Raw genomic sequence first — 16,395 nt, forward strand, 5'->3', positions numbered from 1 at the left:
GTTGGAGCCGTGGACCCCCGGCCCCCGCCCGGGCGTCCTGCGTCGGAGGAGGGTCTCTGGGTCGGGCAGGGGCCACCTCTTGGCCCGCCCCTTGTCCCTGGACGTCCGAAGATTGGGCCATTTCCCTTGCCGCGCCCTTACCGCTTATCGGGGTGCGCCCGGCCCGGCCCGCCCCACCCAGCCCTCAGCTCGCGCCCAGAGAGGAGGGGCCGCCGGCGCAGAGCCCCGGGACCCCGAGAGGCTGCGCCGCTCCCGCGTCCTCTCTACCGTCCTGGGATTCCCAGGCCCACCCCACCCAGCGGCGCGACCCTGGCCCTCCTGGACCCTCCGTTGACTCCACTGCGCGTTTTCCAGGACCCTCGAACATACCCCAGCCCTCCAGCCCATCCCTCCCTGCTCCGTGCCGGGTGCCCCCGGCCCTCTCCAGACCCGGATCTCTTTCCCCAGGTTCCCGGGGAGGCCCCAGCCAGGCCCCCTTCGAACCCCGCCGGCGGCCAGGGCTGGGGCGCGCCATGCGGCTGCGGCTCCGGCTTCTGGCGCTGCTGCTCCCGCTGCTGCCACCACCCGCGCGCGCCCCGAAGCCCTCGGCGCAGGACGTGAGCCTGGGCGTGGTGAGCGCGGTGTCCGCAGGCTCTTGGGGTCTGCAGTTTCTTGGGGTCTGCAGGGAGATTGAGAGGGAAACCGGGTCCGGACTCCTGGGTCCGGAGAAAGCAGGGGCAAGATTCCAATATCCAAAGAGTGACTGAGGATGGAGTCTGGGCTCCCAGATTCTTGGTCTGTGGGGAGGTTTGGGGCTGGGATTTGGAGCTCTGGAAAGGAGCTGAGGTGAGGAGCTGAAGTCCAGACAAAGACTGACAAACCCGGGACTGAAGTGGGGACCTCCGGAGGGGAGCAGGCAGGCATCCGGGGCTGGGGCGCTCGGCTCTGAGTGCCTGAGACGGGCAGGGCTGCCAGGATGGTGGTGGGCAGGGAGAGCCCATACTTTTCACCAGCCCGCTTCACCTGTCCCCTCCGATGCCCTAGGACTGGCTGACGCGCTATGGTTACCTGCCGCCACCCAACCCTGCCCAGGCCCAGCTGCAGAGCCCTGCGAAGTTGCGCAATGCCATCAAGGTCATGCAGAGGTTCGCGGGGCTGCCTGAGACCGGCCGCATGGGTAGGTGGCCCCCACCCCTCCCCAGCCCTGCCTCTGCATACAGCCTGACCACCGCCCTACAGTCTTTAGACCTCGGCGTGCTCCTGGAACACGGAGCTGTGAAGATGCTGATTTCAGGCCCCAACCCCAGAGGGCCTCAGACATTCATCTCTCCATAAGCATTTATCAAGAACCTGGTGGCTCATGCCTGTAATCCCAGGGCTTTGGGAGGCGGAGACTCAAGGATTGCTTGAGGCCAGGAGTTTGAGACCAGCTTGGCCAACAAAGTGAGACGCCTCCCACTCTCTAAGGATTTTTTTTTTTTTTGATACAGAGTTTTGCTCTTGTTGCCCAGGCTGGAGTGCCATGGTAGGATCTTGGCTCACCGCAATCTCTGCCTCCCAGGTTCAAGTGATTCTCCTGCCTCAGCCTCCTGAGTAGCTGGGATTACAGGCATGCGCCACCACGCCAGGCTAATTTTGTATTTTTAGTAGAGAGGGGGTTTCTCCATGTTGGTCAGGCTGGTCTCGAATTCCCGACCTCAGGTGGCCAGCCTCCCAAAGTGCTCGGATTACAGGTGTGCCACCGTGCCCAGCCCTCTAAGGATTTTTTTTTTTTTTTTTGAGACGGAATCTCACTCTGTTGCCCAGGCTGGAGTGCAGTGGCGCAATCTCGGCTCACTGCAAACTCCACCTCCCGGCTTCACACCCTTCTCCTGCCTCAGCCTCCGAGTAACTGGGACTACAGGTGCCCGCCACCCGGCCCGGCTAATTTTTTGTATTTTTAGTAGAGACGGGGTTTCACTGTGTTAGCCAGGATGGTCTCGATCTCCTTACCTCGTGATCCTCCCGCCTCGGCCTCCCAAAGTGTTGGGATTATAGGCGTGAGCCACCGCACCTGGCCTAAAGCCTGATTTTTTTAAACTTAGCCGAGTGTAGTGGCATAGGCCTGTGGTCCCAGCTACTCAGAACGCTGAGGTGGAAAGATTGCTTAAGCTCAGGAGTTCAAGGCTGCAATGAGCTATCATTGCACTACTGCACTCTAACCTGGGCAACACATGGAGATCCAGTCTCTCTAACAAAATATACTTTGAGCATCTCTTAGATGGCATGCCCTTTCAGCTCCAATGGTATAGTGATAAATAAAGTAGGTAAAGTTCCTGCTCTCATGGAGCTAACTTTCTCGAGGGAGAGAGAGACAGATCAAGAACATAAATATGCAAGATAATTTCAGATAGTGGTGAGTGTTTGGAAAAAAATAAAATGCTATTGGCACCGAGGGGCTGGTCAGGTTAGGGTAGGTCCCTCTGAAAAGTGTCATATGAGCTGAGACCACAAAGAGGAGGAACCAGCCATGGGAAGATGTGGAAGAAGAATGTCCCGGGCAAGTGCAAAGACCCCATGGCACGCACAAGCTTGTGTGCCTGGAGCGAAAGGAGCATTGAAGAGCTCTGGCGAGAGGCCTCAGCCAAGGGCCCTGAAAGGTGATTGGGGTTGATTCCAACGGTGATTAGCAACTGCGCAAGTGTTCTCAGAAGGGAAGTAACTTGGAACTTGGTATGACTTGCAGTTCTTTTTTTTTTTTTTTTTTTTGACAGAGTCTCACTCTGTTGCACAGGCTGGAGTACAGTGGTGCAATCTCGGCTCACTGCAACCTCTGCCTCCCAGGTTCAAGTGATTCTCGTGCTTCAGCCTCCTGAGCAGCTGGGACTACAGGCACCCGCCACCATGCCCAGCTAATTTTTTTTTATGTGTAGTCGAGACAGGGTTTTGCCATGTTGGCCAAGCAGGTCTCAAACTCTGAGTCTCAAGCAATCAGCCCACCTTGGCTTCCCACAGTGCTGGGATTACAGGCATGAGCCACTGTGCCCGGCCTTGACTTGCAGTTTTAAGCTTCCTCTGAGTCCTGATGGAGAACGAAAGGCAGGAGCCCTGAGACCAGGCAGAAGATGGCTGCGGAGTCCACACGAGGGATGGTGGCAGGAGGATGGGTGGCATATGTGGCCAGGAGTAGTTAGATTCGGGGTGTATATTTTGGAGGCAGGGCCAAGGAACTCTTCTGTGGGGTTAAGTGGGTAAGAAGAGGGAATTTGAAGGATCTGGCTCACTACAAGGAAAGGTAGGCCCTTTCTCTGTCCTGGTGACTCACGAACAGCCTAGAACAGTGTCTGGCATCTATATGTCCTTCACTACTATTTGCTGTCTCAACAAATGAGATGCAGTTTGACCTTAATTTGGAAATGAGGCTACTGGGGATGGAGCCTGACTGGGAAAGGGGACCCCAGAGAGACCTAACCCCGGAGGAGGTGGCTTGCCACAGGAGGCCAGAGACCCAGCCGGCCTGGGGACTTTGGACTTAATCTGGGTTTGAGGAGAGCTTGGCAGTGATGGTGTGAGGCCTGCACAGCTCCCAGAGGGTTCCAGCCTCAAAGGTCCTCACTACATACCCAGGGTTCCTTTCTCCAGAGTCTGCCCACCAGGGCCCAGGAAAGCTGGATGCGAAATCCTGGCCTGAGCCTCTGAGCACCACCTGCATGCAGCCAGTTTGTCCCAGGCCAAGTGACGCCGCTCCAAAGGGCAGTGGGAATAGCTTGGTAGGAGCTGGCTTCTAGAGACAGACTGCCTGGGTTCAAATCTGGGCTGTGGGGCCTTCGAGGACACGTTTCTTAAGCCCTCTGAGCCTCAGTTTTCCCATGTAGAAAGTTGACTGGTGCTTTGATTAAGGCAGGCTCTCCTATTGTGCACCCCTTTCCCCCACATCGCCAAATGTCTCCCACAGACCCAGAGACAGTGGCCACCATGCGAAAGCCCCGCTGCTCCCTGCCTGACGTGCTGGGGGTGGCGGGGCTGGTCAGGCGACGTCGCAGGTATGCTCTGAGCGGCAGCGTGTGGAAGAAGCGAACCCTGACATGGAGGTAGGTCCCGGGGCCCACCCGCACCCTGGGCCTGCCTGCTGGGCTCCAGCTTTGAATGGCTGCCTACTCCCTCCACGGCTACCCTTACGCCTTGCTCCCCTCTCCCCAGGGTACGTTCCTTCCCCCAGAGCTCCCAACTGAGCCAGGAGACCGTGCGGGTCCTCATGAACTATGCCCTGATGGCCTGGGGCATGGAGTCAGACCTCACATTTCATGAGGTAGATTCCTCCCAGGGCCAGGAGCCCGACATCCTCATCGACTTTGCCCGCGCCTTCCACCAGGACAGCTACCCCTTCGACGGGTTGGGGGGCACCCTAGCCCATGCCTTCTTCCCCGGGGAGCACCCCATCTCTGGGGACACTCACTTTGACGATGAGGAGACCTGGACTTTTGGGTCAACAGGTAAAATCTCCTTTCTTATGAGAGATCCTCTTGCCAGGTCTGGTCTCGGCCAGAATAAGTTTTCTGGGAGGCTGAAGCGGGCGGATCACAAGGTCAGGAGATCGAGACCATCCTGGCTAACACGGTGAAACCCCGTCTCTACTAAAAATACAAAAAATTAGCTGGGCGCGGTGGCGGGTGGCCTGTAGTCCCAGCTACTCCGGAGGCTGAGGCAGGAGAATGGCGTGAACCCAGCGGAGCTTGCAGTGAGCCGAGATCGCGCCGCTGCACTCCAGCCTGGGCCACAGAGCCAGACTCCGTCTCAAAAAAAAAAAAAACAAAAAAACCCCACAAGGTCTCGCTCTGTTCCTTAGGTTAGAGTGCAGTGGTGCAATCAGAGCTAACTGCAACCATGAACTTCTGGCTCAAGCAATCCTCCCACCTCAGTCTCCAGAGTAGCTGGGATCACTGGTGCACACCTTCATACCTGGCCTTTTTTTTTTTTTTTTTTTTTTTTTTACCTTTTGTAGAAACAGGATCTCATTATCTTGCTCAGGCTGGAGTGCAATGGCACGATCATAGCTCACTTCAGCCTTCACCTCCTGGGCTCAAGCAATCCTCCTTCCTCGGCCACCCACGTAGCCAGGACCACAGATGTGCACCACCACACCTGGCTAGTTTTAAAATTTTTTGTAGAGACCAGGCTTCACTGTGTTGCCAGGGCTGGTCTTGAACTCCTGGGCTCAAGTAATCCTCCCATCTTGGTCTCTCAAGGCGTTGGGATTATAGGCATGAGCCACCACTCCTGGCCAATAATTAGGTTTAAGTTATATTTATTGATGGAGGCTCTATCATCTAGGGGGTCTCCAGAGAAACAAAACCAATAAGATGTGTGTGTGTGGGATGTGTCTGTGTGTGTATGTGTGTGTGGGGAGGGGTGTGTGTGTGTGTGTGTGTGTATGTAAAGAGATTTATTTTAAGGAATTGGCTCATGTGATTGTAGGGGCTAGCAAGTCCAAAATTTGTATGGCAGGCTGGCAACTCTGGATTTCAGTGACAGTCTGGAGGCAGAATTCCTTCCTCTCCAGAAAACCTTAGCTTTTGCTCTCAAGGCCTTGAACCGATTGGCTTTGCCCCCGCCCCACCCCCAGCCACACTATGGAGCATGATCTACTTGACTTAAGGTCAACTGATTGTAGATGTTAATTGCATCTACAAAGCACCTTCACCATAGCATCTAGACTGGTGTTTCACCAACCAGCTGGGCACGACAGCTGGGCCAAATTGACCATCACAGAGGACTAGCAGGTGCCTAGCTCCAATGCAGAGCTGGGGGCTTACAGAGATGAAAACAAACCTCTACCTGGCAGCTGAGTCAGAAGAGTGACTGGCAATGACAAAACCCACAGTGACACAGCTGCACAGAGTCCCAGCAGAGGAAGTCCTCAAGCCTGCAGGGGCTCAGAGATGTTGGCCCAAAGCTCTTGGGCAAGAGGAGGCTTCCTAGAAGAGGTGACTTCATTCCCTCAATATATATATGAATATAGGCCGGGCGCCGTTGCTTCCGCCTGTAATCCCAGCACTTTGGGAGGCACAGGCAGGCAGATCACCTGAAGTCAGGAGCTTGAGACCAGCCTGACCAACATGTTGAAACCCCGTCTCTACTAAAAAATACAAAAAATTAGCCGGGTGTGGTGGCGCACACCTGTAATCCCAGCTACTGGAGAGACTGAGGCAGGAGCATCTATTGAATCCAGGAGGCAGAGGTTGCAGTGAGCCGAGATCGTGCCACTGCACTCTAACCTGGACAACAAGAGCAAAACTCCATCTCAAATATATATATATGTGAATATCCACACATACACACTGAGCGCCTACTAGCACAAGACCAGACATACAGGGTTCCGCTCTCCCCGGGCACACAGGGTTGAGATCCAATAGGAAGGCAGCGAGTCAGCTCAGTCAAGGGTACGAGGAGCCAGTGAACAGGGAAATGACCCGGGACATCTGAGGCCGGACGCCAAAACTATGGCATCAGTAGGGAGACTGCAGAAGGTGGCAGGTCCCAGATCACCAAGGACCTTGAAAGCATGTGGAAGACTGTTCAGTTGGGGAATCATTAAGGGGTTTTGCATTCTGGAACTATCATCAACTTCAGCGGGGTCCGGGGGTAGGATAGAGGCAGGGAGGCAGGAAGTTCTCGCACGGTCCAGGCACGAGATGGTGGAGTGTGCTCCCGGGGAAGGGGGCAGTGAATGGATCTAAGGGAGGTTCAGTTACGATGGGCACGGATTGAGATCTGGCTGGATCCTGGTGACAGGAGAGATGAGGCTGGGGCCTTTGGAGGATGGTGTCCTAGTGGTGCTGTTAATGCAGGTGGGAGAGTGGGAGAGGGAGGAGCAGGCTTGCAGAAGGCAGGCATGAGTGCAGGTCTGGGTGGGAGTCTGCAGAGCTCCGGGCTGGCCATGCAGGTGGGGCCCAGGAAGTTGAGGATCCTGCCCTGGAGCTTGGTCTCCTCTGTCTGAGGTCAGGTTCCCTAGAGGTGGAGCTCCAGAGGGAAATTCTTGTGCAAGCAGTTTCTCAGGGGCCATGTGCTGAGGGGGATGGTAAGCAGGAACAGTCTAGAAGCTGAGTGAGGATGTGGTCTCAGCTGGAGCCTGATCCCATGGGAGCTCTGCAGCAGGGATGGCAATGCCAGGGAGGCGATCCCGCCTGAGGCCAGGCCCAGCTCTTTGTAGCCCCATATTAACTACATTGGCTGTGGGCTGCTGGGGAGCCTGAGTGACGGGGGGAGAGGGGCAGCCAGGGAGGTGCCTAGGTCCTGCAGAGGGCTTGGGCGAGGCAAAAGCTGGGGAGGCTGTGTGCCGCAACATTAACATGTGGGCTTCAGCCAGGCGTGGAGGCACATGCTTGTAGTCCCAGCTACTCAGGAGGCTGAAACGGGAGGAATGCTTGAGTCAGGGAGGTTGAGACTGTAATGAGCTGTGTTCACACCACTGCACTGCGGCCTGGGTGACACAGTGAGACCCTGTCACACACAAAAGGAGGATGTGGGCTTCAAAGTTGAATTCAAGTAAGTCAGGGTTCTTCCCCTCGTAATGAATAACTTCCTTCACCTCATTGTCTCAGGTTCCTCGCCTGAGAAATGCAAGGAGAATGGTGCCTGCTGGTGGCATGGGCTTGCCGATGAAATGAGCGATTCACCCGTGCCTCTCAGCACAGGGCCTGCCCCGGGCCACATAGTGTGCATTGCCATCTGCTGTCAGAGCTGGGCTAGTGGCCGCCTTGAGAGCCAGCAGTCCATGGGGGCTGGCAAGCTTCTGGGAGGAAAGGGTGGAACGTGACGGTCAGATACAGAGCTACAGAGAACCCCACCATGAAGGGGTAGGTGGCATCAACAGAGATGGAGAAAGACTGAGCCCAAAGGTGATCAACAACAAGAGTGAAGGAGGAAGTGGTCAGCCGTGGCTGGGACAAAAACAAGCCCAGTAAATTACATTGGCTTGTATTTGGTCATCCAGGGACAAAGTCACCTTTTTAGTGCCTGTAGACCCAGCGCGTTGGGGAAGAATTTAGGCCACAGTGGGCTTAGGCATGAGAGGAGCAGAGGAAGTGAAGATTGAGTTGAGACCACTGGCTGGAGAACTTGACTGGGAAGGGAGGGCAGAGAGCCGCGTGGGGTGAGGGGAGGGAATAGGTCCAATGAGCGTCTTAGGATGAGGGAGTTGTGAGCACTGAACACTGGATGAGCTGATACAAAGAAGGGGTCAGGGATGGATAGACTGACAGATGCATGCACAGAGGCAGGGATGGATGGATGGACAGATGCATGCACAGAGTCAGGGATGGACGGACAGATGCATGCACAGAGGCAGGGATGGATGGATGGACAGATGCACGCACAGAGGCAGGGATGGATGGACAGATGCATGCACAGAGGCAGGGATGGATAGACTGACAGATGCATGCACAGAGGCAGGGATGGATGGATGGACAGATGCACGCACAGAGGCAGGGATGGATGGACTGACAGATGCATGCACAGAGGCAGGGATGGATGGATGGACAGATGCATGCACAGAGGCAGGGATGGATGGACTGACAGATGCATGCACAGAGGCAGGGATGGATGGACGGACAGATGCATGCACAGAGGCGGGGGATGGATGGATGGAAGGATACATGTCCAGAGGCAGGGATGGATGGGTGGGTAGATTGGATGGACAGATGAGGGTAGGTTGTTCTTGTCCTGGAGGAGGTGATCCAGGCTAAGTCCTCACACTGAGCACAGCAAGAGGCAGGAGGTGAGCATGGGGAGATGCAGCTGTGTGCCCCAGTGCACCGGAAGTTACAGATAACATTGATGTCCTGTCTTGATGAAACAGGAAACACATTTATCATCTGAGAATTGGGGGCTGGGGTTGACTGGAAGCTCGAGGGGCTGTGAGCCTGCCATGGGGCTGAGGGAAGCGTGCAGGAGCTGCCTGCCAGAGCCTGGGGCAAGGATGATAGGAGGTACTGGGGCCCCTGTGGACTGCCCTCTGAGAATCTCGTAGGGCTGGGGCTGCACAGTTGTGGTTGTGTAATTTCCCCGAGATGCATGGCGTGACAAGGGTGCAGGAAGGGGTGCAGGGTCCGGAAGCTCAGTATGGCCAAGGAGAGACAAGGCAGGGAAGAAGGTGAGAGATGAATGATATCGCTCTGATTGAAACACCAAACTTCCCCCAGTTTCTCAGAAAAAGAACTCAGAGCAACAAGAGAACCTACAGTCGACAGGGAAATTCATCAGTGCAGATGTGATTTGACCAAGACCATTGAAACCCCTGATGAAAGGCAGGCCGGCAGAGCCAGGGTACCTGGCCACCTACCTTGAAGTCTCTGTGCCTCAGTTTCCTCCTCTGTAAAATGGGCTTAGGAGACAGGTTTGGTGAGAAGTGAATGAAAACGTGTTTGCTACCCCTCTTAGGACTCACATTTCATGCTTAGACGCTCAGCAAGTGGCTTTAGCGAGTGCGATAAGTTTGCTTTTCAGTTCACCAGGTCGTTACCTACGAGCCTGCCCTGAACAGTGCTGACCTTAGTTGGAGATGGCCATGAAACTCATCCGCATGGGGCCATCGGGGCCTCCCTGTGGTGCTGTGGGGCTGTGTCTCTGTCTTGGTCTCTTCTGGCCTCTCAGCAGCCAGAGCAGGAGGCAGCAGGCGGCTCACCAGTTGATGAGGAGCTGGGCTTCAGCCAGGCTGGCATGTGAATCCTCTGGGTCCTGGCGGTCCTGAGCGCCTGAGCTGAATCTGGAGGGAAGAGGCTGCTGTGGTGGGAAGAGGCTGGGAGTGAGGCCGGGTGCTGGGGCCAGCAGGCTGTGGTCTGAGAGTGCCTGCTAGAGGAGCTCTGTGTTCCCAAGGAGATGCAGGAAGACTTGGGGTGGGGGTGGTACAGGGTAGGATGAGGAGGGGTAGAGGCTGTGGACAGGGAGATGGGGAGGGGGGATGGAGGACTCAAGGAATGTAAGGGGTATGACTTGAGGAGGGATGGGGGTAGGAATGGGGTAGGAGGCAGGAATGGGAGAAGGTCTTGGGTCAAGGACATGGACCTACATCCCCAGCGGATGGGGGTGGCAAGGGGGAGAGGGGTGGGAGTCGCTGACCATAGACTGTAGCTGGGAGGAGGGGATGCTCCCAGGGCTGGGGCTGTCTGCAGAGAATGGCACGCACCTTGTAGGCTCCTGCCCTCGCCCCACCGCCCTCTCAAGTTTCTTTTATTTTCTGTTTTCTTTTTTTGAGACGGAGTCTTGTTCTGTCGTCCAGGCTGGAGTGCAATGACACGGTCATGGGTCACTGCAGCCTTGACCTCCCGGGCTCCAGCAATACTCCTGCCTCCCTGCCTCAACCTGGGACCTGAGTAGCTGGGACTACAGGCGTGCGCCACCATTCCTGGCTAATTTTTTTATTTTTATTTTTATAGGGATGGGGATCTCCTTATGTTGTCCAGGCTGGTCTTGAACTCCTGGGCTCAAGCTATCCTCCCACCCAGGACGCCAAAAGTGCTGGGATTATAGGTGTGAGTCACTACATCCAGCTCCTCCCCTCAAACTTCTGTGCAAAAAGTGCTCCCTTCCCAGAGGAGGGGCTCCATCTGTGTGTAAGGTGGCCTCTTCCTCTGCGTGTTCTCTGGGTCTTTTCAGCCTTGTGGTCCAGTGTCCAGCACAGCCATGCTGACTGGGTGACGAGACAGGGATGATGGAGAGTTCGGGGGGGTCCCGGGCAGAGGAGGCTGGGGCCACCTCTGGAGGGTGTCCTGCTGTTCCTGTTGGCCATAGCCGCACTCGCAGGGCCTTCCTGTGCCCCCTTTCCCCAGGCAGGGGCAGCCTCAGCTTCCGTCCACTTTCTCCTGCAGACGGCGAGGGGACGGACCTGTTTGCCGTGGCTGTCCATGAGTTTGGCCACGCCCTGGGCCTGGGCCACTCCTCAGCCCCCAACTCCATTATGAGGCCCTTCTACCAGGGTCCGGTGGGCAACCCTGACAAGTACCGCCTGTCTCCGGATGACCGTGATGGCCTGCAGCAGCTCTATGGTAGGAGGAGAGGGACCCGCCGTGAAACCATCATTGCCCCATCCAGTGTCCTCTGCAGCAGGCCAGGGGACCCACACTTGCTTGACTCTTTCCCCACAGGGAAGGCACCCCAAACCCCATATGACAAGCCCACAAGGAAACCCCTGGCTCCTCCTCCCCGGCCCCCAGTCTCACCCCCAGACAGGTGAGTCCCCCACTAAATGGGTGACCTTGGGTGACCAGCTGCCCAGCCTCAGTGTCCTCTGAGATGGGGATGGTGGGTGTCTCCGCCTTGGAGGAAACAAGCCCCCTACCCCGCTCACCTTTCCTTTCCTCCCCAGCCCATCCTTCCCCATCCCTGATCGATGTGAGGGCAATTTTGACGCCATCGCCAACATCCGAGGGGAAACTTTCTTCTTCAAAGGTGAGTCATTTCATGTGGCCTCATGTATGTTGGCTTCCTGCCCACTTCAGTGACCCACTGGGGTTGTGGACTTACCCTGGAAGTGGAACTTTTTTCTTCTTCTTTGAGACGGAGTCTTGCTTTGTTGCCTGGGCCAAAGTGCAGTGGTGTGATCATGGCTCACTGCAGCCTCAAAATACGGGGATCAAGTGATCTTCCCACCTCAGCCTTCCTAGTAGCTGGGACCACAGGCACATGCCAACATGCCTTGCTAGTAATTTATTTTTTTATTTTGTAGAGATGGGGTCTCACTATATTGCCCAGGCTGGTCTCAATCTCCTGGCTCAAGTGAGTCTCCATTGTCAGCCTCCCAATGTGCTGGCATTACAGGTCTGAGCCACCAGGCACGGCCCTGGGACTTTTAGTGCTAAAAAGGGAAAAGTCCCAGGCAGGCCAGGATGGGCTGGTCACCCTAGATCCATTGCGCCCTTGATTTCCAGATGGGACCCCTCCCTACCCAGCCACACACGCTGCGGGAGGAGACCTCCTGCTGTCTCATGCCTTCCTGTGAACCCCTTTGTGCCCTGCAGGCCCCTGGTTCTGGCGCCTCCAGCCCTCTGGACAGCTGGTGTCCCCGCGGCCTGCGCGGCTGCACCGCTTCTGGGAGGGGCTGCCTGCCCAGGTGAGGGTAGTGCAGGCCGCCTATGCCCGGCACGGAGACGGCAGAATCCTTCTCTTCAGCGGTGAGTGGGGCCGGCCGTGGAGCGCGCTGGGGCCGGCGCGGGGAGCCCACGCTGACCTCCCGGCCTCCGCTCTGCAGGGCCCCAGTTCTGGGTGTTCCAGGACCGGCAGCTGGAGCGCGGGGCGCGGCCGCTCACGGAGCTGGGGCTGCCCCCCGGGGAGGAGGTGGATGCCGTGTTCTCGTGGCCACAGAACGGGAAGACCTACCTGGTCCGCGGCCGGCAGTACTGGCGCTACGATGAGTCGGCGGCGCGCCCGGACCCTGGCTACCCTCGCGACCTGAGCCTCTGGGAAGGCGCGCCCCCCTCCCCTGACGATGTCACCGTCAGCAACGCAGGTGGGAAGCGCGGTGACCTGCGGGTTACTGGGCCTGGCGTGGGGAGAGGGGTGTGGGGAATGGGGACATGGAGACCACCCTGCGGGGATGGGGGTCCTTGGGCAGCAGGGAGGGGGGGCGGGGCGGGGCGGGACCGGGACTCAAGCTCTGCTCTCCCAGGTGACACCTACTTCTTCAAGGGTGCCCACTACTGGCGCTTCCCCAAGAACAGCATCAAGGCCGAGCCGGACGCCCCCCAGCCCATGGGTCCCAACTGGCTGGACTGCCCCGCCCCAAGTTTTGGTCCCCGCGCCCCCAGGCCCCCCAAAGCGACCCCCGAGTCCAGAGCCTGCGATTGTCAGTGCGAGCTCAACCAGGCCGCAGGACGGCGGCCCGCTCCCCTCCCGCTGCTCCTCTTGCCCCTGCTGGTGAGGGTTGTCGCCTCCTGCTGATGGGGGGAGCGATCCAGACGGAACAGCGCCCGCCACGGCCGAGTCCCCCGCAGCTGGACCTGGTCGGGGGTTGTGAGGCGCTGGGCGGAGGCCCCTTGTCTGTTCCCACAGACTGGGGCTTGGGCGCGGACTAAGCGGGGTGGATCTCCCGCGCAGGGGCGGCGGCAGCGGGGACTGGTCGCCCTGGCGCTGGGCTCAGTCTCCGCGGGATCTCCCGCCCCCTGCGATGCCACCTGAACCGGCCGCCAGGGGGCGCGCGCGCGCGCGCTGGGTCCACGTGTCGGTCGCCGCCCCCGTCGTTCCCTCGCGGCAGCCGCCCGGGGGATAGGACCGAGCCCGGGGAGGACAAGGGGCGGGCCTGCGGCCTCACCCGGAGGGTCGGCGGTCCCTGGCCGCGAGCTGCCCCCGAAGGACTGTCCTTTTCCAGGAAAAGGCAGCTTTTCTCGGAGCGCAGTCCCGGGACTCTCCGCAGCCCCGCCCTGCCTGGCCACTGTGCCTGGCGTTCCTGGGTCGTTAGAGGACAGGCTTTACTGCGAAGCTGGGCCCTGCCCTCTCCCACCCGCAGTTTCTCACCCCGTTCTGCTCCCACGATGCCCCTCTACAGTCATTGCCACATTGGTGGGAACCTGGGACCCAGACCCGGAACCAGCCCAGATACCACCCTTGAGGACCCATGCGCCACGTCCTGGGTGGTGGCATCAGTGGCTGGAGGGATGATCCTTGCTCTCCAGACCCTGTTAACCTTGTTTCCATTCCTCCCCTGCCGCCCATCTCCTCCTCCTCAGGCCACCCAGCCTGGGCACCTCCCTGGGCCCAGAACTGCCTCCCATTGAATGGAGCACCCTTCTATCCCCAAGAACCCCTTCCCTGCTTGCACCCTGGAGAGAACAGCTTAACTCCCATCAACTCAATGCTGGTGGAAAGACAGGGACGGAACCGTGGCTCAAGCCTGGTCATTGCCCCCTAAGCACTCTCTCCTGGAAGGCCTTAGTTCTAGAGTGAGGGGTGGGTGGAACCTGGGGGCACCTGATTCACCCTGTCCCTACTCCCCACAGTTTTAGGATCTAAATGATTGCCTCTGGAACTATTTTTCTAGGCTATCCCACATCAGGATCACTGGGAAATTTAAGTTTGCAGATCCCACACCTCACCCTGAATCCTCACTCAGGGTGGGGTCAGGAATCTGCATTTTAACTAGTTGCGGGGATTGTGGGGGGCAGTAGCTGACTGTCTTGTGGTGTTTCTGTGGCTCTGAAGTGTTCCCCCATCCCAGGACCAATCTCTTCATATCTTCTCTACAGAGCCACACTGACGGCCTGACCCCCATGGGTAGTCACTTGGGGGCCACTTCCTAAGTTGCTGTCCAGCCTCCGTGACCCCCTAGTGCTTCCTGGAGCTGAGGCTGTGGGCAGCCATCCCCGCGACCAGGGAAGGGGTTCCCCCAATTTCTCATACAAACAGATCAGCATGAGGACAGAGGCAGGAGACTTTGGTCAGTCAGTTACCTGGGAATTCTGGGCTGCTGGGAAATGATTTGGGCCTCTGTCGGTTTCTTTTCCATGTATGAGGAGGGAGAAATGTGTATTTTAGAAACTTATTCATCCTAGTCAGGACAATAAAAATGAATGGACAAAAAGCCCTTTCATTCTTCTGAGCATTGATGGACTTAGGGAGAAATGTGGTGGCAGGAACTGGACGACCTGAATCTCCCTGCTTTGCAGAAGAAGGAATCCAGGGTTGATGGAGAATCTAAGAAGGAAGAGTGGGGCTGGGTGTGGTGGCTTACACCTTAATCTTAGCATTTTGGGAGACCAAGGCAGGCAGATCATTTGAGGTCAGGAATTTGAGACCAGCCTGGCCAACATGCAGAAATCCCATCTCCACTAAAAATAGAAAAAAAAATTAACCAGGCATGGTGGTGCATGTCTGTAATCCCAGCTATTAAGGAGGCTGAGACAGGAGAATCTCTTGAACCTGGGAGAGGGAGGTTGCAGTGAGCCAAGATCTCATGATTGCACTCCAGCCTGGGCAACAGAGCGAGACTCCGTCTCAAAAAAAATAATAATAAAATAAAATAAAAAGAAGAAGAAGAAAAAGAAGAAAGAAGAGTGGGAGGAAGAAGTAGAGAGGAACCCAAAAGTTGGTTATGGGGCACCTGGAGGACAGTCGGCCACTGTGGAATTGAGACTGCCTCATGGCTCCATGTAGACTTCCAGAGCCTTTAAAATTTTATAACTGCTACACAAAAATGTCATGTCAAAGCAATTATTTTTATTTTTTAAATGGTCTCATAATCAAAATTTCAAACTTTTGTGCTTCAAAGGACATCATCCAGAAAGTTGGAAAGAGGCTGGGCGCAGTGGCTCATGCCTATAATCCAAACACTTCGGGAGGTCAAAGTAGGAGGATGGCTGGAGCCCAGGATTTCAAGACCAGCCTGGGCAACATAGTGAGACCTTGTCTCTACAAAATAATCCAAAAATTAGCCGGGCGTGGTGGCGACTCGTGTCTGTAGTCCCAGCTACTTAGAAGGCTAAGAGGAGAGAATCACTTGAAGGCGGGAAGTCTTGGCAACGATGAGCTGTGATCACACCACTGCGCTCCACCCTGGGCAACAGATCTGTCTCAAAAAAAAAAAAAAAAAAAAAAAAAAAAGGCCGGGTGCGGTGGCTCACACCTGTAATCCAGGCACTTTGGGAGGCTGATGCAGTCGTTTGAGAGGCAGGTGTCACTTGAGGTCGAGAGTTTTAGACCAACTGGCCAATATGGTGAAACCCCGTTTCTACTAAAAATACAAAAATTAGCCGGGTGTGGTGGCGCATGCTTGTAATCCCAGTTACTTGGGAGGCTGAGGCAGGAAAATCGCTTGAACTCGGGAGTTGGAGGTTGCAGTGAGCCGAGATCACGCCATGGCACACCAGCCTGGGCGACCAAGCAAGACTGTATCCAAAAAAAAAATTGTCACATGATACCATTTCAGCCCACTAAGATAGCTAGAATTAAAAAGACGCAGAGCATAACAAATGTTTCTGAGGATGTGGAGAAACAGGAACCCTCGCACACTGCTGCTGGGAATGTAAAATGACAGACATTTTGAAAAATGGTCTGGCTGTTCCTCAAAAGGATAAAAACACATTTACCATGTAACCCAGCTATTCTTCTCCTTCATACATATCCAAGAGAAGTGAAAACATATGTCTGCACAGAAACTTGTGCGTGAATGTTCACAGTAGCATTATGCAGCATAGCCAAAAAGTGGAAAGAACCCAAGTGTCCTTTGACGGGTAAATGGAGAAACCGCTTGTGGTCTATCCACACAGTAGAATATTATGCAGCCAGAAAAAAGGAATGAAGGACTGATCCATGTTACAACACAGATGAACCTCAAGAACACGATGCTCAGTGAAAGACACTAGACACAGAAGGTCACCTAGTATGTAATTCTACTTACAGGAAACGTGTGGGGGAGACGCATCCATTGAGTGAGAAAGCAGATGAGGCCTG

General features: G+C 56.1%; 2 protein-coding genes across 5 annotated transcripts; one reads left to right on the plus strand and one right to left on the minus strand.

Moving 5' to 3' along the window:
• The first annotated feature begins 175 nt into the window (after nt 1-175).
• MMP25 (matrix metallopeptidase 25) lies at nt 176-14,527 on the plus strand. 4 transcript variants are annotated; one of them, XM_015442612.4, is made up of 10 exons: nt 176-825; nt 1,024-1,156; nt 3,914-4,049; nt 4,159-4,451; nt 10,824-11,000; nt 11,100-11,184; nt 11,321-11,403; nt 11,973-12,125; nt 12,203-12,460; nt 12,620-14,527. In XM_015442612.4, the coding sequence occupies exons 2-10, from the start codon at nt 1,117-1,119 to the stop codon at nt 12,889-12,891; spliced, it is 1,497 nt and encodes a 498-aa protein (XP_015298098.1). In that variant the 5' UTR covers nt 176-825; nt 1,024-1,116; the 3' UTR covers nt 12,892-14,527. The 4 variants fall into 4 exon arrangements, with proteins under 4 accessions (XP_015298098.1, XP_005591090.2, XP_065393039.1 ...); XM_005591033.4 differs by having other exon boundaries at nt 176-611; XM_065536967.2 differs by lacking the exons at nt 176-825; nt 1,024-1,156 and adding an exon at nt 2,357-2,618.
• LOC123570542 (uncharacterized) lies at nt 7,811-8,614 on the minus strand. The gene is given in 2 exon segments (XM_065537661.2): nt 7,811-8,532; nt 8,534-8,614. Coding segments are annotated over 2 exon segments (690 nt in total). The 3' UTR covers nt 7,811-7,923.
• Nucleotides 14,528-16,395: the final 1,868 nt, after the last annotated feature.

Source organism: Macaca fascicularis, chromosome 20, assembly GCF_037993035.2.
Source record: "Macaca fascicularis isolate 582-1 chromosome 20, T2T-MFA8v1.1".
Taxonomy (NCBI): domain Eukaryota; kingdom Metazoa; phylum Chordata; class Mammalia; order Primates; family Cercopithecidae; genus Macaca; species Macaca fascicularis.